Below are 22,530 nucleotides of genomic sequence, written 5' to 3' on the forward strand. Positions count from 1 at the left end.
TGCTGTGGAATAGTGAACGCTCGACGGAAGAATGTACGCCTGCGCGCACGTCAAATGGCTGATGTCCGCATGTAGGCCCGGCCAACGTGCTAGCCTCGCGTGTACGCGCGTACTGTTCGTCACCGCGCGGCGAAAACCACATAACTTTGTTTCCGTAGAGCTTCACTTACAGGGAGAATACACCTCAGGCCGCAGTCAGTGTATCTAAACGTGTAATATCGTTCGCTTCAGCTGGCCTCCTCGCTGGCGCGCTGTGGCTCATCACATCTCCACGGTGCGCGGCCGCCTGAAACTTGTTCAATAAATCAAAATGATTCCTGAAGCCACGACCAGCGTACGTGTTTGTTCGCGTGAACTGCAGATGGGCTAGCCATAGGTTGATGTGTCGAGATGTGCAGCTGCAGCGGGAAAAAATTAGCACAAGTGACCGATCACCCGATCAGATAAATTGCAGCACGCGACGCTGTTGTGCCCTATAGCACGCCGAAAACGAGAGTGCCAGGCATCCCCTCTTTGAAACATGAATCATGTGGCACTTTAGATACCAGTGTGCAAAGTGTACTGCCGGTCATCGATTGTGCATTTTTGTAGTGCCGTGAGAATACGCAGATTTATTTTCACATAATCTTGCAAAAGTATAGTAGACACCACTCTATGGTCTCATTTGCAGAGTTCATTATGAACTTCTTTGAACACTAGAGCGTAATACTCGGAGGACTTTGTCAACGATGGTACATCGCAATTGTATTTGTTTGGTCGGATCGCTACGGCGCGCGCACGTCCCTGCAGCGCGGCGGGGTCGCGCGCAGGAGGCGAGAAAGGTAAACAAGAGAGGAGAATCTGCCACGACAAGATGGTGGAGTAAAGCCAACTTGCGGTGTCACGGTGGCTTCGCAAAGAGTGACGTCCTGGCCTCTCCTCAGTTTTGGACTTCCTCGATGGGATGTTATGTCTCATATAACCGGTTTTCAGAAGTTCAAGTATTACAAAAAGGGCACGAGTGACCTTAAGTTGTAGGGAGGAGAGGGTGCACTTCTTTCAGCCCTTTCTGAGGAAGCCATCAATACAGCGGTGGTCATACTCTAAACCTATGGGCGCCTTTCTGGGGTCTGACAGCGTACTCACTTCCTGCAGATTTCTATAGGAAGCACACACAGAATTTCAAAAGATCTTATTCTCATATCAGAAGTCAGTGTACGATGGATCCCTCGCCTGCTTGCTCCAGTCCAAAAACTAATTTGTGTAGACGTTTGTCCGGAGTGGAAACGTGCAGTGTGTTGAAGAGTAAGGTGAAGAAGAGTAAGGGAGACCTCACTGCTGACGATACCTGTTTATACAGCTGTTCTCCAGGGATGAAATGCCAAGGCGCTCGGTGGGTGAGAAAGGAGCAGTCTTGCCCAAAGCTACTTTGAACGCAACAATCGGCTGGCCGTTGCCATAAGGTCACCATAAGGTCATCAAATTTTTCTGGCAAAGAAGGTCATGGTGCGTATACACCCGTTCGGTTCATCGAGACCAGGTGATAAATGCTGACTACTTTACGGTAGTTCTGAAGACACTGGTGAGAAAACACATCTCATGATAAAGACCAGAACTTGTGCAGAACTGGAAGCTTCATCACGGCAACTCAAGGGCTCACGTTGCTAACACAGGCACCCAACTTCTGGCTCTCTAAAGCACTTAAACGACCTACCTTAAGGCCCAACCGCATGCACGCGATTTTCGAGCGACAGCGACAAGCGACGGCGACGAGCGACAGGTTTTGCTGTCGCGGAGGGCTATCCGTCGCTGTCGCTGGTCGTGTCGCCGGTTTCTGGCCAGCCAGAAAATATCGCTTGTCGCCCGGAAGTCAGCGCGACGACATCCGCTGGGGACAGCGATTGCACAACAACATGGCAGCAATCAATCTGCCCGCTTCGATCTGAATTCGCTCTTGCAACTTGCTCTCTGCTGTGACAGCAAAAAATAAATAGCACAACCAGTCATCGCTTCACCTCATCGCTAGCTGTAGACTAAGTATCGGCGCTCTCTTGTCGTTATTATTGAGATCGGTTGTTTTGTTTTGACGGTGTTAGGCCTGAGACGCCACCGAGAGCCGAGAAAGTGTTTTAGGTTTTGCCCAACAGATGGCGCCACGGCACCTTACGCTGGCGGCATGGGACGGAGTTCCACTGGGGATGCATGGGACGGATTTTCACTGGGGATGATAACATATTTTAGCTAGGTCTAGATAAAACATTGACCTTTTGATAAAATTGAGATTTCTTTACGCGCGCACGATAACACTTATTCGTACAACAATGTAAATCCGTCGCTACTCTTTTTCGCGATGTCGCGTTCATGCGGTTGCTCCACGCCGCGACACGACAGCGCGACAGGGTGTGCCTGTCGCGTCGCTTGTCGCTGTCGCTTGAATATCGCGTGCATGCGGTTGGGCCTTTACAGTCCAAAACTAGCACTCCGCGACTTTTTTTCTTAGCCGACGGCAAAAAGGCACCTAAACTGACATTGTAATGACTTGGAGAAGGACGCCGTCAAGACACTGAAAGTGATTTTTAACAATATGGCTTAAAATGACTTTACCTATGCTTTCTAGGCATGGCAGAAGTGTTGGGACACGTGGATTTCTCTTACCAGGGAGTAAATAGAATTACATAAAAGTGCCAGTATATAATTTTCAGGATTAGGTGTCGCAATATAACTTAGGGGTGTGCGAATGTTCCAAACTTTCGAATAACAAGTCGAATAGTGTGCCATTCGATTCGGTCTTCGAATCGAATAGTCACTATTCGTAAATGCGAATATTTTTAGAATACTTTTCGAATATTTCAAAATGTCAACTGGACCCAATTAAACGTAAAATTGGAGCAAACGTACGGTAATGTGAAGAAATTACTGGTTGGCTCCTAATGCTGAATTTGGGCTTTTAATGAACAATGATTCATAACGTGCTATGTAATGACAGAAACTTGATATTTTAATAATACTAGGATGTAAACATTGTTTATATAACAATTGTGATAATGGCTGTTCATTATTCAAAAACTATTCGATATTCGATGCGCTTCTGGCACTATTCGATTCATATTCGATTCGGTGTCAAAAATCACTTGTCGCACACCCCTACAACATCAAGGACGCATTAACCAGAAACACCGATGGTGGGGTCTGCGCCACGCTGCTGACTCATTGAGATCTTGCACGGGGCGTGACGGGGATCGATCGCCCTATGCAATTTCTTTTTTCTTCCTAGTACAATTACCCGTCTCTCGTACTTATGTTTTCGAGCCGCGTTTTCTTTAGTACAGGCCCTTCGATAAATATAGCCTGCGATAATAATGGTAAATGTCTACTACATAGCTGCTGATTCACCGTATAGAGTAGCATTTCCTCCCCTTCTTACGTAATTATAGTCGCAGGGTACGCACAGAAATACAATCGCCCCTGTGTATTATTCTTGGCTTCTTAAATCTATACGCCCCAGTACTTAGCTCCTCAGCGGTCCTGCTAGATGGTTGTAAGTAGTGTGTATCGGATCCAATCTCTCTTATTCTAGCAGCCTATCCCTTCTCGTATGCTTGCCTGGAGTACTTCACTACAGTTGTACCAGCGATAAAGAGAAAACCAGGAATCCCTGGACCTGCCGTGAAGCATTTTGCTCTGCAACACATCTCGTTCTACCATGGACAACACCGCCACATGTAAACCGTTGACCATAACAGCTGTTTGATCTCCTATATAGTTACGTGGGTTCCGTCAACCCGTACACTGAGATTACGGCAAAGCTCAGCCACAGGGCTTTTACAAATGCCCCTCTGCGTTGTACGTTTTGACTTGAGTCCTGAAGCAGCCAACGAGATCCCGAGTTGCCATTACGCATTCACGTGCAGCCCTGCTATCCAAGAAATCATCACGACCGAATGGCCAACTTCGCCACCTGTTTATACATGCCGAGTCCCGTGTGGTGCATCGCTGTGTTGCATGCTCTGTAGCAGTGACCCTTTCACTGTGGAGCAATGGGCAATGTACGCCACTGACTTCAGAGCCACTCCTGAGATCTTTCGATAGAATTTACGGATCTGTTCTTGGTGGGTGACGATTGCACTCTGACCTAAACGGATCTGTTGGCACTTGTAAACCGATGTGCTAGTTGCGCGTATCGTGGGCTTTGGCCGGAACTTAACCCGAACTCGAACCATTATTCTTGCAACGTGCCTGAACCTGAACAAAAACAATAATAACGGTTACCGGTTGGGCACGAAGTGGTTCAAGTATATAGAGCTGCATGGGTGCTCAGCATTCGCGATTCTACGAAATAACTGCTTCTTCAGTTGGCGCACCCCCTAACAGATTGTTACGACTCACGAATTGTGTTGTCTGCGAGGATGGGGACAGACGCCAGTAAACACTACCCCTTCGGTGCAAACGCTTGCACTTGTGAACTCTGCCTTGCCAGTTGTGTTACGCGGCTGAAAGTTGGGGCTCCACAGAATCAACGTTTCTGTTGAGCCTTGCAATTCGACCATTAGGTCTTAACCTGAGCTATAGTTCTTCAGCAGTTGGCCGTGTAGCATGTCCTTTCGTTCGGGCTCGCGCACAAAATTGACTATGCTGCTGTCAAGGTAACGAAGTGAGGAGGGTACGCACAGTCCATGCGGATACAGGGATTCTCGCATATTAACTGTACGTGTATTTAATGTACGTATTTTTCCGCGTATAACCCGCCACCGCGTATAACCCGCACCCCCAAGTAGAACAGCCGGGAAAGAAAAAAAAATATCCGCGCGTATAACCCGCTGAAATATTTGCAAAAACAGTCTATCCACGGATGCACCGACTCGTCCACGTAGTATCTTCGGCCAGCGGCTCTGTTCCACCCTCTTCGGCGATGCTGATAAAGCTGGATTCATATACGACGGACGCGATCGCGGACGAATCGGTCACGTGACATCTGACGAGAATCGGACTGCTTAGCAGGCGCAGCTAGCATTCACGCGACAGAGGATGACAGTGCGGCCGGAGCAGACGCCCTCGCATGGGCAACGGCTATTTCTCTCTCTCTGCCGTATCGCGAAGCGCTTCGCTGGGACCGAGGGAGCGCCGCGGGAACGGGTGACGTACGAGTACACCGGCGCCGCATGCACTGTTCGCAAAATGCCGACCCGTAAAGAGGAGGAGAATGGACGACCATAAAGGAAGAGAGAAGGGAATTTCAACACGCAGTGGTGGGGAGAGGATGGAAATCCCTAGGAGATAACGAAACTAAATGGCGGAGAACTTTGCCTCGAGGTGTGGCTACACGGCAGTGCGCGCTGCGCTGCTGTGAAGCCACACCTCCAAGTAACATTCGCCTATAATCCGCACCCCAACTTTACCGCCAACTTTTTGAATTATTGGTGCGGGTTATACGCGCGAAAATACGGTGCACGTAAAGAACTTCCCCTTGTTAGAGCAATTAACTTGTGTAAACTGCACATAATAGCGATAAACATGTGCACACATTCAAACCACGTTGCCTCGGTTTCCTTACAGTGGCGTATTCTTTGCAACAAAGCATCGCTAAAATCTTGTTGATGGCGGCAACGCGATAAATCTGGCTTGCAGTCGCTTTAGATTCTGCAGAACATACCTAATATCTGCACTTAATGTACGTCAAGGGTCACGCCTCAAGCACCGACACGAACTTGGACCATGGAGCAGCGCTATTTTATTTAATTTTATTTAATCATTTTATTTACAAAATTCCCTTCTAGTTCTTTCTTTTATTTGTTATTTTTTTACAGAACCGCCGGATTCATGGCCTATCGATCCCCCGTAGAGTAGGTTGAGCCATAGCACCAGGCATCAACTAAACAACCAACTTAGTTCACTCTCCCAATAGAGTAGGAGGAGCCATAGCACCAGGCACCAACTAACCAACCAACTTAGTTCACTCTCCCAATACGCATGCAAGTCATTTCGGATGCTCGTATGCTTTGATCATAACCTGAGGTTATGATGAAAGTTCAGCTGTTCAAACTGAACGTAAGCAAGAACAATTGGAGTATATTAGCGTCGCAAATAACTCAAGATACGTCGCTTGCACTTTAAACAAGATTATTTCAAATTCCGAGAGATTTTGCCGGAACTTTTCAAGATTTTAGGAGAAAATCTCAAGCAGCGTTTAATTCTGACAACTTTGTCGCGTTTGCAGATATACGAGAATACCCAACGTGGTTTTATTGCTCTGGTTAGCTAGGCTCGCTTGTCGAAGTGCCCACATTCCGACAACAAACTGGACTCATCGCCCGCTAATGGGGCCATACTGACTATTTCACACAGCAATAGCATTGCGGGAGCTGGAGGGTTGACAAACGTTTATAAATATTATTCCGCGTCGACTTCTCGCACTATGGAGGCCAGATCATTTTGGGCATGTTCCGTTTATTACCTTCGGGGTAGTATGGTCGGAGCGCTCCCTCAATTTTCGAAGCGAAGCTTTCTTTGCGATCTTTCCCGGCTTTTTTGGACGTTGCTGGCTTGCCGAATTGCTTCACGTAGATTACAAAATGTGCGTTGAATCTGCAAACTTTCCTTTCAATGAACCTCGCCTTGCCGCAGCTTTTACAACGACTACATTAAAAATGTGGGGTTGGATGTGCGCGAAGCTGCATGGTGGACTACGAGGCACACCGTGCTGGATAGCTCGACTACCACCGGAGAGTGTCGGTTACATATACCGCCCTGATCAGAACGCGGCCACGGGAGCCGGGAATCGCGCCCGAGACCACGGGCTTGGCAAAACGCCACAGTCACCGAGCCACCACGACAGGCCCCCGACTAAATACGACACGGACTATTACCGAGTGCTAGGGTAAGCAGAAACGTATTCCCATCGTTATCGGAAAGAAAAGTGGACGCAGTCTGATAGCTCGACAAATTTGAAATTTAATCAACCTTCTTGGTCCTTATGATTATATGTATTTCTTCACAACGTTTGCCAGCAGGCCAGCAATTAAAGTGAACACTGCTGCGCGGGCCCAGGTGCCGGAGGAGGCGCAGTAAGGAAGCCGCATCTTCTTTCTGTATGCCTCAAAGACTCCGTTGATTGCCTGGGTGTGGGTGCAGTTGTAAGCCTTCAGGACCGCGGCCAGGCACCCCCTGTAGGAGTTCAGGTCACTGAAATAAAAAAAAAACGTAAACCTTTATTTCAGGGTAGTGTACCATCGGCCGCCGTGGAAGCAGAATGACGGGACAGAACTGCTTGGCATACTAGGACGCCTAGTCCACTAAAGCATTCAGGTCCACTGGAGTCAGTGGTGCCAACCTTAGCCCGTTCGCATAGCCTACCCCAATGTTTTTTTTTACGTTACTGAAGGATGCCGTGAAATGTTTCGTGCGATTAGGTTTAGGCCGCTTTCTTTTCTGCTCTATCTTTTGTATTTCGCATAGGGTCATGCTTTCGTCTTCCGTAGGCGACAAAATCACTTAGACGGGGTTTCGGGCGGGCTCATCGCAGGCGCTTCAAAACGCCGCAACGTATTGATGGTTTCTGTGTAGCCTAGGCACGAATCTCATTGAGCGACTGAAAATTCTTCCCGTCCTTGGTTTGGGTTTTATTTCGGGAACACTGCCAGAAATTGTGAAGCGGACACCATTTTTTATTTAGTTTTCTTCATTGGAGCACTGGTATTTTACAGATAACAGCGCAGAGCCGCAGCGCCCTGCGCGACAATTTAAGCAGTACTTTTTTTACAACACCTGTATTAGCTCTCATATCTAGACCAATCTATGACAGTGCGATGTCAGAAACACGGCCGCTTAATAAGAGCGCACAAGGTTTTGATCGAGCCGCCATGTCAGAACATAACTGCACGTAAGTGCAGAAAACAAGGGATGATATAAAACCGTCACAACAGTTGGGGATATATAGTATAGCCAGCTAGCTCACAAACATACACGACGAGTTGAACACGCGAAAATAGACGAAGCGCTACTGCTTCCAACAAAAGTTATTACTCGGTACGCTCATTAAACTACTGCAAAAGTGCAGTGGTACGAACGTATATAGTTATCATGCTTGGCTATGTATGGAAGTATCGAATGGCCAAAACATATGGACGGGATTCTGTTTATCTCCCGAACTTCGTAATCTGGGCGTTGCCGAAGATTTCCGTGCTGCGGTTAAGTTACTAAATTTTGTTTTAAATTGTTTGAAAAGCAAGTTGAATGACGGAGCGCTTACTTGTTTTTTATTAGGCCTGGTGATTTCTGTTGCTTTTATTATATTGTGCGTTGTTCGGTTACTGTGTTTATCTACGACTTTAGAATATTGACAGTAGTCCGTAGATGCACCACTTGCGGTACGCATTGCTTTATTAAACAAACTTTACGCTGAAATAATGTTGAATTGGTAGTAAAATACTTGCGTGCCTTTTCGGACAGCTCAATGGATAGAGTGTTAAAGTATTTTCCATTGAAACTAGTGATCACCTACGCTTCGTCTAATTTCGCGTGTTGAAATCCTCGTGTGTTGGTGAGCTAGCTGGCTATAATATATATCTCCAACTGTCGTGACGGTTTTATATCCTCCCTTGTTTTCTGCACTTACGTGCAGTTATGTTCTCACACGGCCGCTCGATCAAAACCTTGTGCGCTATTATTAAGCGGCCGTGTTTCTGATATCGCACTGTCATAGATTGATCTAGATTTGAGAGCTAATGCAGGTGTTGTAAAAAAATAGTGCTTAAATTGTCATGCTTAAATAGTGCATGTTAGAAAAACGTTAGGCCTGCAGACACGGACACAAGAGGGAAACACACCACCAACACCTACTATCAATTGTAAAGTCGCACAGTGGCGGAAATGAAGGTAGAGACAAAGCTTATTGGCCGCAGCTGCAGTAGTCACTGTTCTGGAACGCTTGAAGAAGTTCATTTCTTGCACTTCGCACGTGGTTGAAGAAAGCGATGAGATTAAGAACAGAGTCGCAGGCATCCCCTAGGTCCATTCCTTGTCACACAGACTTAGGGAGCAGATACGGAGTTAACGTTGTGTTTACGGCTACCAGCAAGTTAGTCAAGTTAAGCACCGCCTTGCAGAGAAAGAAAGGACATCCGAATGGCAAAATAAGGTCCCATAGGTGTTATGTAAAACACACCAACAAGTTCGCAGAATGTCGTATGGTCGTAGTATATAAAGTTCGTTTTGTCTCCGGTTGCTGTTATGTAGGGCAGAAATTTCGTTGCATCAGTCAGAATAATTGAACATAAAAGGTCGTTAACCAAAGGAACTACGTCTAACCTTTCGTTACACCGTCGCGATTGTAAATGGGCTCCAAAATTTGATGGCAGTATAGTTTTATTCAGACGTAAGAACGAAGGGCGTCTTATGGTCGAGGCTTTACATATCAGTAATAACGGAAGTGCGTGCGTTAGCCAGCATTATCTTGCATAAAGATAAAATATCATGCCTTTCGCGTAGGCCCGCGCCCTGGTGGATAGTTGGCGCTGCCTCTCCTGAGCTTGCGCAGTAAGTTTGACGTGTGGCGATACCATTCCTGAACATGCGCAGATAAGTTGTGTCTACCTTCCTTCCCGCCACTGTGCGACCTTACAGTTGATAGACGTTTGGGTTATCGGGTTCCCTCTTATATTCCGTACCAACTAGCTCAAATTTCTGTCATTCCAAAAATACCTTAGTGCGCTCTATAAAGTACTTTGGTTGTGAAGCGTTATTTTAGACAGGTAAAGTAATATTAAAACAGTAATCTAGGAACTCTAGAGATAACACAAGTAGCAGAAATCACTAGGTTCAACGGAAAATGCTTTAACACTCCATCCATTGAGCTGTCCGAAAAGGCACGCAAGTATTTTACTACATGCACGCTGGGCCTCACGCATAGAGGGCATTTGGTCGATATATTGTGAATATCCATCATTTGATAGTCAAACATAATTTCATGCCCATTGCACCGCCGTATTCAGAGATGCATCTTGGTTTGAAGCCCGTGCTTGATTTGATTTAAATAACGCCTAGCGTGTACGTGCTCAAGACGCTCATTGCGTTTCCTTCGGCGCGTTCACGAAGGGCGTCATTTATATGTTAAGTCAAGCATGGGCTTCGAACCAAGATGCATTTCTGAATACGGCGGTTAGTCTTGTGTGCTAGCTGATTATGAGATATCAGCTAATAAGGTCACGCTATAAAATTGTATCAAACGCTTAATAAATTATTTGACTTCGGAGCTGCTGCTCTTTGGAATGACTGAATGGACTTGGTGGATTACCTGCAGAACTGCTTAACTCCTGCGCTGCTGCCGTCCAGGGGCAGACCCACATCGCTGACGTTTGGCCAACGGAGTAGAAGCCCCCTCAAGGTCGCATTGCAGAGACCGAGCGCCAGCTTGACCTTTTCGACAGGGCAATCTGGAACGCAACAAAGGGTTGTTATCTCCTGCAATTTAAGTTTCGGCCTCTTACCATTGGCGCCCAGCTCGGACTTGTTAACAGCTACGACGTTGTCCATCTTGGCCAGTGCTCCTCCCCTGAAGTGACGGAACATGTCGAGTCCGTTGGGGAACATGGCAAGCTCCGAATTTTCGACGTAGTCGTTCCCGAAGAAGTAGTCATCTTCTCCAGTGGCCTTCTTTCCATGAGCCTTCTTGGCGATCTGCTCGACCTTCTGGAGCTCTGCGGAGCGGGCCCTCGGCACCGTTTCTACAGAGTTTTCTGGCTTGAAGAACTGCAACAGCGTCTGGGGTCCAGTGTCGTTCGATGAGCTGTTGACCGCCGCTGCGTCCACGACCTTGGACGTCGTGGAAGCGTGTTCTTCGAGGCGCATCGCCAGTGGCCGCCAACCGTTCGGGGCGTTGGAGCCGTGCGCCTTCTGGTAAAGGGTGTCCGAACGGTCATAGTCGCTATACTCCGAGTCGTCAGGGTGCATCGCTATGATCCTGGGACCAGCGAAAACGGGCTTGCGTCCTTCCGCTGAGTCATCGTAGTAGTAGCCCACGTTCTCGGTGTTTTTATCGTAAAGGCCCAGATCAATCCGCCAGCTTCGGAGCCCACTGGAGCCGGACGCTTGATTGTATATCTGTAACGGTTTCAATAGTAAGATGTCGCTACTATTATTACAATGTAGTACTTACACTTTTAGCATGAGGTCTCAGCATGTGTTGCTTGCTTTTTGCACGAAGGTTTGTCTCTGCCTGCCCTTCCACGAGGCACCGGACATCGTAGGCGTCTTCAAGCACTTTCTTGTACAGCTTGATTTCAGAGTGAACGTTGATGTCACCATAACAGCCGGTGCCTTCTACCGAGTCTTCAAGACACGTGTGGAGCCGAGAAACATGTCTGCAACAATAGACATTATACTTCGAACGTGTGGAATTTGTTTAGTAATACACGTTCCACTCACCCGCATGGTACAGGCTGCGAAGGACTGAACTCGTGCTCCGTGTCAGCCAGGTCTTGGAAGCTTATTGAACATCGAAGAGCTCTCTTGAGTGCTTTGCTGCGCTGGCATCCATGCTTCTCGTATGCGGCTAACTGCTTGCACATTCGGCAAAGCTGAAAGAACGTATAATTTCAGTGTCATTGGTTAACCCATTAAATACGGACTGAAATTACCACTGTCTCCAGGGCATTGTAAGTCTTTGCCAGACGTGATAACCCTAAGGAACTTTCTTGAATGACCCGTAAATTCAAGGTTGGTGCAGTTGCTTTTGTGTTCCGCAGTGGCCAGGCATCTATTGACGTCGATGACAGCGCTGTAAAGGTAAAGTGCGTACTTAAGCTTTGCTATATATACTTTGAAATTCAAATATCTACCTGCAAGCGTCGTTATGGTTTGTCCAGGGTGCCGGCGTCTTCAGTTCGGTCATGGCTAGGTAAGTGGCGTAGCATACGACCGATGCAATCGATCCCTTCGTCGCATCACAAATGCGCTCAGTACTGCCTACGAGACTTGCTCGTGCTGAAAGAAAGAAGGAAACTGTATATCCGAGCCTTAACGGAGGTTCCTAGTTACCTTTGGGCTTTGTGTCGTAAACGGCGCATGGGTTTTGGTACCAGCTGAGCATCAAGCTCTCAATTAGCTTCACTGTCGCAAGAATGGGGTCATCCTTATCATCGCTGCCATCGCATTTAAGCTCTTTCCTTGCTTTTTCAATGCACTCACGATAGTTCATATAGCACCTAGAGAAAAATAACATGAATCGTTTTTTTGTTTAGAAATGAGATGCTGGGAGTATAAGGCATGCTAGCTACTTACTTGCAGGGATGTTGGTCGCGCAATATAAATTCGTGCATGGTAACTCCGCATGTGAACATCCGTCGAAGCAGTGATCGGTTTGCGCATGTCGCGGGGAACTTGTAGCCAGTATTGAGTTTAGGCTCGCAGGGATCGTCGTTAGACATCCTCTTGCGGCTGTCGGCGTCGGAAGATTGGTTGACTGGCCTCCAAGCCTTCTCTGCTGCGTTAGTCACTCCTGCCAAATCTTTTGAAAATGCGTTCGAATTATTGTCTGAGGCTGCCTTTTCTTCAATGAATGCTTTCTTGTTTGCTTCGGCTGAGGGGAGCGCCTGCGTTTGGTGGTTACTATCGTTTGATTCGCTAGCTGCAGTAGTGCTTTTCCGGCTACTTTCGTTAATCAGGCTCTTTTTGGAAGAAGCATCATCGTGACTTTCGCTTGAGTTTGCATCATTACTCAAGTTTTTCTTTTCTGAAGCGTCGGCGCTCTTGGCAACAGGGGTAAGATTTTTACTTTCCGAGGCAGTGTTGCAGGCTTGTTCATAAGTGCTCAATATATTGTTTGTGAAGAACTGAATGGTAGGTGTCAAGAGTGTTGTGTCATTTGAACAAGAGGTCTTCTCCAGGACATCTCGCAGGCACGTCTGGAATGCGTTCAGTGGGCTGAAAAGCAAGGAAATTTGTAACCGATATGCGCACTGCGAGCTTGAGCGTGGTGTGGTGTGGTCGAAATAAGCCCGATCCGCAGTAATACCTACCTGCACGATGATGGGTTAGATTGGAGAGAGTCGCTTATGAAATCAGCGTAAAAAGGCATAGAGCAACGGGTGTAAGTTTTGGCAAGCTGAAGGTAATCGCATTTCTTCGTATTGTTTCCGGTAGCAACGCTCAGAACGTGGCTTTTAGGAGGCGAATCTGTAATCGAATAAGAGAGTAAGGAGTAGAAGAGTCTGCAGATGGATTACTTTTGAATGTTACATGTGGCGCTACATACCTCCGGTTGTAAGATTTTTAATGTGGGCTCCGGAAGCTCCCAAGCCCATGAAGAGTATAGCGCACAACACCGCCAGCTTGAGGTCCATGTTTGAAGGCGTTGGAGGTTACGGGGACGGTGACCTTCTGCAGGCAAAAAAGTATCGCTCTGAACTTGCAACTCCTTCAGTTTGGTATTTCGCCAACAAGTAACTGGGTATCAACAGACATCAGGTATCACCAACCAGACAGGTAACAACCCGTCTTTATATTCGCCTTTTCCCTTCCCCCAGTGTAGGATAGCCAACCAGATACTTTTCTGGTTAACATCCCTGTCTTCGCTTTTTCTTTTCTCTCTCACGCCACTGTCAGATAGCGAAGGGAGTTTCCACGCTTGTCACGTGCATGACAGTCCGAAAATTCTCTCAGTTTCGCAAATGACGGCGGTGAAGGACGCTGGCGCAAGCACCGTGCACCTCTTAACATGCACTACCGAAGGAGACCTGTGGGCTTTAAGAAGTGAGCGCACGTGAAATTCAATGGGGGTATCGGGCGACGCTTAAGGCGCGTTCACACTCGAAAGCTTTCTAACGCGGGAGTAGGCGGCATCATAACGGCAACAAGCGCGCGTTTATATTGGAGCTCTCATCGCACGCGACGAAACATTCAGTCCCGCTCCCGAACTCTGATGAGATGCGCGCTGTACCTGCACTGAAGCTCACCAGGTCACTTCTGGCAGGTTTGTTCCGAAATCATGGTTAGTGCAAGAGAGTATGTGGTATGCGCGTATCCAGAAAGCGATATATGCTTCACAAACAACAAACGCAGTCATTACGTACGTGGGCAAGTATGGTGGCGAGGCTCCATAAAAATCACGAATTACACTCGCGTTTGCTTTCGCTCCGTGCAGCTTTAGCATCGCAAACACTTACACTGTAGCTAATACGAGAATATGCTATCCAGTAACACCATGTTGATCGCCTATCAGCTACAGCGCTTGCACGACTGCCTTGAATCTATTACAGGCGTTGACAATACGCTACTTAGTGCATGACGTCAGTCCCGCTCACCATTTGCGTTGCATCATACCTGCATATAGATATTTTGCACGTGACGTCAAGGAGGCAGCCTTTCACTATGCTGGTTATTCAACACGGCGGCAAGGATAAGGTCAGCGTATCATATTCGCTGGCGCAAATAACATACATGAATGTCAGAGGCGTGTTCGGAACGCAACTGACGTCTGGGCTAGAACCACGGCAGAACTGCAGAACCACCGCGCGAGACGCCAATGAACGCAGCCTCTCATCGTGCTGGTCATCCAACATAGCGGCTATAGGAGGACGTCCGTGCAAACCATCTATACACAGCGTAGGATAAGCTGCGTGCTTGCTCTCAGACCATTGTGCTTTTCAGAGGGCTGGAATGACCACGTTCTCTCCAGCGCAAAGTACAGCGAAAGAAATAATGCGTATTCAAGGTGAAAGCCCGATTCGACTCGTATGCCAATATTACAAACACACGCACGCTTACTTCACAGCTATTTTAATGCACATGACATCCATGTACACAGTAAACATGCTCTGCAGACTTCACACGAAGCAGAGAACATGTTCACAAAGCACCAGCAAATTGACCTGCAAACAACGACGCGGTCGGCCATGTCTGCGCTATTTTGCAAAATAGCTGATCGGATATTTACAAGCGAGAATGTCCTTTCCGCCCCTATTCCTTACATTCTCTCGTAATCCCACGTTTTGATTGACTTGCGACATGCGATGCTTTTTTTCCAGGTTGCCTCGCACCGATCGCCGCGACGAGGTTTTTTTCCAGTCGCCCGATGTTGATCTTTTGGTCGCCGATATTGTCGACCGGGAATCTCCCATGACCGAGACCCTGGCTTTAGCGCGGTGCACGGTCTGGGACCGAATTCACAAAACCTTTTGTTGGTAAGGGCTATTTTTCATTGGCCGGCTGTCTTTAGACAACTTTAGCCTTGATAAAAGAACTTTAGCATAAGAATTTCTTATAAATGCGGGATCTAAATTCCAAAGCATATATAGCTTTTAATCATGTATTGAGGTATTCCAGCAGTGCGCTCTCCGCGTCTATCTCGGTATCGCAGCGGAGGCTTCGTCCAGGAAGCCAGCTCATGGGCGGGCCGTACAACACGACCATTTAGAACAGTACCCTAAAGATCCGCAATTATTCATTTCACGAAGCAACGTAAACGGCAATGTATGCTTCCATTACCAGACGGAATTCCCTCTAACCACCTGATCACCATTAATTTCTTTCTTCCACAGGAATAGCTTAAGTGGTAAGGCGTCCTAGCGTTTAGACAAGCACTTAAAAATGGACCCGTAAGTGATTCTAACCTGACAATGAGACGACAGGTGCCGCTTTGCATTCCAGAAACTTAAAATAAATTTTTAAAAAAGTGTTAACCATCCCGAAGCTGCTTGGACATCGTATCGTAGAGTTCCGGGGCAATTTTGGCCAAATGAGGTACTTTGACGTGCACCCAAAGCACGGCAAACAAGCGTTGATGCATTCCAGCTTTATCGGAATGCGGGCGCCGCGGAAGGGCATTGAACTCGTGACATCGTGCACGAGAATAACAACGCACTGTCCTAATATACAGTTCTAACTCGGGCTCAGAGTTTGATGCAACAGCTTGAATTTGCGTTACGGTGCGTCTATTTTAAACACGTTAGCCGCCGTGGTGGCGTAGTGGCTATGGCGTTGCGCTACTAAGCCCGAGGGCGCGGTATCGAATCCCGGACGCGCAGGCCGCATTTCGATGCGGGTGAAATGCCAAAACACCCGTGTAGCGTGCACTTGGTGCGCCGTTAAAGAACCCCAGGTGGTCAAACTTAATCCGGATTCCTTCACTACGGCGTGCCTTATAATCAAATCGTGGTTTTGGCACGTAAAACCCCAGAATTTAATTTTTATTTTATTTGAAACGTGTCACTGTGGAACCCTGCGCATCGACTCGCTAAGGGTTTGCGTGCGTCCTACGCAATGCTACGCAGAATTAACGCAAGCATGCCTGCCTTACTTTAAATGATTAAAGATGTGAAGGCAGTGCCGCTGAGTGTGCATTTAAAGAAGGGGCCCGCGGCTTGCAATTTATAGCGTGCGACTATCCTGCTGGCAGTCGCTCGAAAGACATTTTGCCGGCAGTTCGCAAAAATTCCCCGGGCTTGCGCGCGCGCGCATTCTGAGAGCTCAAGCCGCGAGGAAAGTTAATTCGTATACATTCGCGGCGCGTCCAGGACACCAAAAGGACAACGGAAAGCTAGAACCAGAACCGCCCTGGCTCCAGCTTTGATCCGCTTGCCGCCCCTTGGGTACCCTCGTAATACTGCGCCACCCGCTTTATCAAAATCATAGGTGTTCTCCCCGGGGCTCCATTTGCCTCGATATTTTTACTTTCGCGAACTAAATAGTCTCATAGGACCAAGCCACATTAAGGACAAAGCAGCTCGGTTCGACCTAGCGGCACAAGCTGGGCGGTACCTGCCTAGCCCTGCCCTGCTGGCAGCAGAATAGCAACTCTTCAATTTATAATCCTCTGAAGTCAAAGCGACTGGCATTGGTTGCACTGAAGCAACCGCGGCGCACGCTTTCCACGGCATGCAGGCTCCCTGAGGACGGCGGTGAGGCTGCCGCAGTTAGCACTGACGTAAGGCGCGCTGCCGAGCATCTAGTTCGGCACCGCTGTAACCCTAGCGATAGCGGAGTGAAAACCCTTCGCAACGGGACGAAACGAGCGGCTCACCAAGCTGGGCGGGCGTGTCGGCGGCCCGAACGGCTGCCCCTCTTCTGGCTAGACGCGGACGAGGAAGGCTCCCCCCGACGCTCGGCGGCCCTGCGTGGCTGCCCGTGCGACCACCGTTGGAACACTGGTGCGTGCCGGGCTGCGCGACCCGCGAGCTTGACACGAGCCACCAACCCCGCCCGCGAGACGCCGCCTCGTCTTCTTCTTCGTGGCTCCTTTAAGAGGGAGCGGTAGGACGAAATAAATCAATGAATGAAGAAAAAATACTGGCACTATAAAGGGGAAACCTAAAAATTAAATAAGAAGTGAATAAACTAAGAATAGAAGAACAAGAATAACACGTGGAAGCGCATTCAGGCTGTCGTAGGAAACAATTTAAGGAGACTCAACTCCAGGTAACATCTATACGTAATGCGAAGCATTCACAGTTTGGTCGAGAATGGTTCTCATGAATCGTATAACTGTTCTGCGGCAAACGGTTAATACAATTACGACTTGTTGCGAACTGTTGTGGAGTGCAGCGCATGGTGTTCTTTGTCGTTGCCATACTCAGCGACCCAAGTTGGCGTCAAAGAAGTTCATTGACGAGCGGCACATACCCAGTGACCCCACTGTCACGCACTCAGTGGCAGATACCCATGGGTACGGATCACATTACCCAGTGACCCAAGTTGGCGTCAAAGAGCTGCATTGAAGAGCGCCGTGCCAGAACCAGTTTTGATTATTAGGCACGCCGTAGTGGAGGGCTCCGGTTTAATTTTGACCACCTGGGGTTCTTTAACGTGCACTACAACGCAAGCACATGGGCGTTTTTGCATTTCGCCTCCATCGAAATGCGGCCGCCGCGGCCGGGATTCGATCCCGCGACCTCGTGCCCAGCAGAGCAACGCCTTAGCCGACTTAGCCACCGCGGCATACGTACCACGCGTCAAAGAGGTTCATTGAAGAGTGGCACAAATCCAGTGACACGTACCCGGCTGCACGCACACACGGGAACGGCCCACGTTACCTAGTGACCCAAGTTTACGTCAAACAGGTTCACTGAAGAGCGGTAAAAATCCAGTAGCACTTACGCAGTGCCCTTCGCGATCGGCCCACATGTTTAGGCTGCACTATCTTCGGGATTGGCCCACAAACACGGCTTGAATGTCGTTACTGAAAACTGGGTTAAGCTCGCCGAGAATGCTTGGGATGAAAAAAATTCACCAAAGATTACGATATTCCTTAATGCGAAATTTGAGCGCAGCTCTACGCGTGTTTTCGTTTCGCGTGTCAATATCTTGTATTATGATTATATAGGTACATGGTTTATATTAGGAAGAGTAAGCTGCGAATAGCTCGCGCGGACAATAGACAGTTTTAGCAGAGCGTTGACGGTCCGCTCCGCTCAGACCATCGTGTCCGAACGATTCGCGCAGAGCCGCTCAGCGGAACGCTAGCGGGAACGCTAATGCGCGTGCGCACAACGCTCGTATCGGCAGCGGAACGAAGAACGCTTCCCACGGTCCGCTACGAAGCCATTTGAGCGGAGCGTTTGGCTGCGTCTACTGGTTGCTTTGCCGTTTTACAGTCGCGCTGAGCGCGCGTGGCCGGCGTCTCTGGCAGGCGCGCTTGTCAAACAAGCCAAATCAACGCAGTTCACGCAGCCAGCGGTGTGCGTGAAACGTTAGCGGAGCGGAGCGTAAGCAACGCTCTGCTAAAACTGCCTAATCTGTCTCGTGCGGCACATTGCAAACGGAGCGAAGTGTGCCGCGACTACCTCGCTAATCAGGAGATCGCGAGAGCCAGCGCGTGGGTGACGCGTGGGCGTGATTCACAGCAGCCGCCGCCGCAGACAGACCTCCGCTAGTGCCGCGCTTTGTTTCCATACAGACGACGCGCACTACCCTGGCGCCACCTCGTAGCCATCGTCGCCGCACAGCCCGTCTTGCGCGGCACTACGCATTTCTTCGCACGCTTTCGTTCCACCAACGACGATAGCGGTCCTTCGTCACGGGGATATCGTGCCACCACTACCAGCGGCGACAACACCCAAGGGAGCCTCACGTCGAGCCTTACTCGATGATGATGATGATTTATTGGCATCCCCATTGAAACGGGTCGGCGACAAATAGGCACCTAGCCTGCTTGATTTAATCAGGTATAGTATACATGTGCTTTATCTAGCATTTTTGTATACCTCTCATTATTCTTCTTTTTCAAAAATTTACCTTGTACCGCTACCTATGATTTTAAGAGATCAGGTCGTATCCATCTTTTCCCTGCTTTTTTTCCACCAGTACTCTAATCGTCTCTTGCTGATCTCTACGGCTGATCTGTTGATGTTTCCTTCCACTTTAAGCCCAAGCGCTTCTGGGAGTTGCACGTTACCTACGGTTCTCGATGGGTGGATCCCGTCGCATTCAATTAGGATGTGCTGAGTGGTCTCTGGATCTTTACTGCAGCATGCACATGCCTCATCTAGTTCCCCAATATTTGTTCCGGTATGTTTTGGTCCTTAGGCAACCGGCTCGAGCCTCAAATAGGAAGGCACTGCCCTTTGTGTTATCGTACAGATTTTCCCTCCTAATTTCTTTCTTCTCATTCTTGTAAAGTTCCATTGTCCTTTTTGTTTCCATTCTTTGCATCCAATTCACGGTCTCTATTTCTCTCACTTTCTTTCTGATGACTCCTGGTTGTCTATTTACAGTTTAGATTATCCTGTACTTGGTTGCCAACTTCCTTGACCTCTTCCTCCATTCTGTGTCCACGCTTTTCATGTAGAGATACTTGTGCACTTTAGCCGCCCATTTATTTTCATCCATGTTCCTGAGCCTTTCTTCAAAACTAATTTTGCTCTGTGCTTCTCTGACTTCAAAAGAGGCCCAACCCATGTCACCCTGCACTGCCTCATTTGTGGTATTACCGTGGGCTCCCAAAGCCAACCGGCCTACTGATCTTTGGTTAACTTCCAAACCCGACAAGATATCCGATTTTAAGCATAGAATGGTATTTGCGAATGTTAGCGCTGGCACCATTACTCCTTTCCAGATTCCACGCACCACCTCATACTTATTGTGGCCCCACAGTGCTATGTGTTTCATTATTGCTGCATTCCGCTTCCCCTTTATTTTGAGATTATCTTGGTGGTTGCTTGAGTAATTCTTTCCTTCGTTTATGCGCACGCCGAGGTACTTATATTGCTTCACTATGGGTATTACTTGCTGTTGAATTGACACCACGAAGTTACTCGTCTCTTCATTAAAGATCATAATTCCTGATTTCTCTGTGCTAAACTTAAGGCCTAGATTTGTCGCTGCATTCCCACAGATATTCGCAAGTATCTGTAAACCTTTTTTATTGTCCGCTAGTAGCACAAAGTCGTCTGCGTACATCAGTCCAGGGACCTTTTGTTGCACCATTTGTTCATTACGCATGTAGGATAAATCAAACCCTAATTCGCTGTTTTCCAGTCGTCTTTCTATACCCTTAACGTAAAGTGTGAACAACAATGGTGACAGAGGGCATTCTCGCTTCAATCCTTGGTGAATTCCCACCATTTCATTACCTTTTCGACCTTCCCATACCACTTGTACTTGGTTGTCTCTATATATTTCCCTCAACAGCTCCACGAAATCATCATCTATGCCTTCGTGCTGAAGAATATCCCATAACAATTCCTGTCTACGTTGTCATAAGCTCCTTTAATATCTAGAAATGCTATCGATAAAGATCTTTTCTGAGCTACTGAAATCTCTATGCACTGAGTTAGTACAAACACATTATCCTCTAAGCGTCTATGTGGCCTGAACCCATTCTGTAGTTCCCCTAATACATCGTTTTTCTCCACCCACTTCGACACTTCAAATTTTATGGCTTGCATTGCTTGTAGCCGCTCGCCACCGCCCCTTGCAGGAGCAATGATCCCTGTCACACACGCTGGTATCGCGGACTGAACTCAGCAGTTGACGCCGCGGACGCAGTGTTGCCAGGTTTGGCTATATATAGCCAAATTGGGCTACGGGAAAATTTTTTTGGCGTCGACTTGGACGAGTTGGCTATGTGGCTATGTTTGGGCTACTGAAAATCGTCGACTTGGCTGTGTTTGGGCTATAATTGGCGTCCTAATCCACGCTCCAGAGGTGGTTCTGATCGGGTATAAGCTAATCTCGAAGGCTGTGTTTTAGCTAGCTGAGCCGGCCGTGTGGCTGTGCGTGTGTGCGTGCGCGAAATGACCCCCCCCCCCCCCCCCCGGCCTATGCTTCCCTCTCTGTGTTGTTGTCTGAGCCGGTGGCTTTGATCTTTGATGCACTTAAACTTACACCCTGCTTGACGGTCAGGCACCCGATCTCTGGGCATCGGAATGAACCTGGGAGTAGTGGGTTTTTCACAGTACACTGTGCTAACATGGCTATGCTCAGGAAGGGAGAGCAATAACACAGGGTCGGGGCCGTCGGACGATCGTGGTACCGACATGAAAGAAGGGCAGCATGGGTGGGTGACACGCTCCAGCGTGTTCATGGCCATGTCTTCCGGATGAAGTATCGCGCCGGGCACATCTTTCGACCTACTCCACGTTTCTGGCGCGAGGCTTTACTGCCATTTTCCTTTTCCTGATAGATGAACTTTTCTTCGTGCTTAGATTTGAGATTCATTTCGATAGGTTGGACGTAAGATCGCATCCTCCTCAGGGAGGAGAATCCAAACACGGGGAAGTTGGCCAATTATGCGAGAACCTTAAGAAAGAATGGAAGCAAGACCCCGAGCCAAAGGTGGGTTGTGGTGCTTATACTTCTAGATGGTTTGCCCGTAACGTCGTGGATGCAGATACTCATTCTGCCAATATCGAAACATGTTTGCCACGATGACATCAGTGCACCACGTCACATGAACTTCACTCACCGTGTTAGCTTAGCTTGTGAGGTATCGTGCTGCTGGCTCGGTGACGCGGGTTTGATTCCCGGACACGGCGGCCGCATTTCGATCAAGGCGAAATGCAGGAACACCCGTGTACTTAGGTGTACGTTAAAGAACCCGAGGGGGCCAAAATTAATCCGGAGTCCCCCACTGCCTCATGCCTCCTAATCATATCGTGGTTTTGGCACGTAAAACTGCAGCAATTATTAGAGTTCTAGAATAGGCGCCTCGAACGTATTGGAGCCCCAAAGAAATAGCGTCGAAGCCACTGCGCATGCGCAAGACAGAAGCTGGGTTTGGGTTTTGCGTCGGGCACGCTATTTCATCGATTTAGCAGGAGCCCCAAAAGCTACCCCAAAAGCTTTCGTCAACAAACCTGGCGGCGCCCATCGAAGCGACGGCTCTAACCTCACAAAACTGGGCTTGATTCGTCGTAACGCGTGAAGTTCGTAAGCTAGAAGAAGTGATTGCGGTTATCGCTTTCTCTCAACTAACGTGTGTAATGAAGATTGATTCATTATACGCCGCTGATTCCGAATTCAATTGTCGATTTCATGGCTCGTAGGCCTATCACGGATTGACTTGGCTGGGTTATGGTGCGTAAAGTTGCTTACTCAAAACTACGCGCAACAACTTGCCTGCTG

The 22,530-nt window shown here is 48.3% G+C and overlaps 1 protein-coding gene across 1 annotated transcript; it reads right to left on the bottom strand.

Annotated features, from left to right (window-relative positions):
• Window positions 1–6,915: 6,915 nt before the first annotated feature.
• Window positions 6,916–17,173, bottom strand: LOC119431615 (uncharacterized). The gene is made up of 12 exons (XM_037699098.2): window positions 16,991–17,173; window positions 13,226–13,350; window positions 12,990–13,146; window positions 12,253–12,894; window positions 12,010–12,176; window positions 11,811–11,955; window positions 11,610–11,749; window positions 11,398–11,549; window positions 11,129–11,333; window positions 10,461–11,073; window positions 10,268–10,406; window positions 6,916–7,158 (listed from the first exon to the last, which is right to left on the bottom strand). Exons 8-12 carry the CDS (start codon window positions 11,538–11,540, stop codon window positions 6,954–6,956), a joined length of 1,305 nt encoding a protein of 434 aa, XP_037555026.1. The 5' UTR covers window positions 11,541–11,549; window positions 11,610–11,749; window positions 11,811–11,955; window positions 12,010–12,176; window positions 12,253–12,894; window positions 12,990–13,146; window positions 13,226–13,350; window positions 16,991–17,173; the 3' UTR covers window positions 6,916–6,953.
• Between the last annotated feature and the right edge of the window lie 5,357 nt (window positions 17,174–22,530).

Source organism: Dermacentor silvarum, chromosome 1 (assembly GCF_013339745.2).
Source record: "Dermacentor silvarum isolate Dsil-2018 chromosome 1, BIME_Dsil_1.4, whole genome shotgun sequence".
NCBI lineage: Eukaryota > Metazoa > Arthropoda > Arachnida > Ixodida > Ixodidae > Dermacentor > Dermacentor silvarum.

Excerpts from the sequence above, each read along its gene's own strand:
- LOC119431615 (XM_037699098.2), bottom strand. The coding sequence starts at position 11,540 with ATGTGCAAGCAGTTAGCCGCATACGAGAAGCATGGATGCCAGCGCAGC. Across the intron at positions 11,334-11,397 it reads TCGCAGCCTGTACCATGCGG|ACATGTTTCTCGGCTCCACA; the intron begins GTGAGTGGAACG and ends CTATTGTTGCAG. Across the intron at positions 11,074-11,128 it reads TGAGACCTCATGCTAAAAGT|ATATACAATCAAGCGTCCGG; the intron begins GTAAGTACTACA and ends AAACCGTTACAG.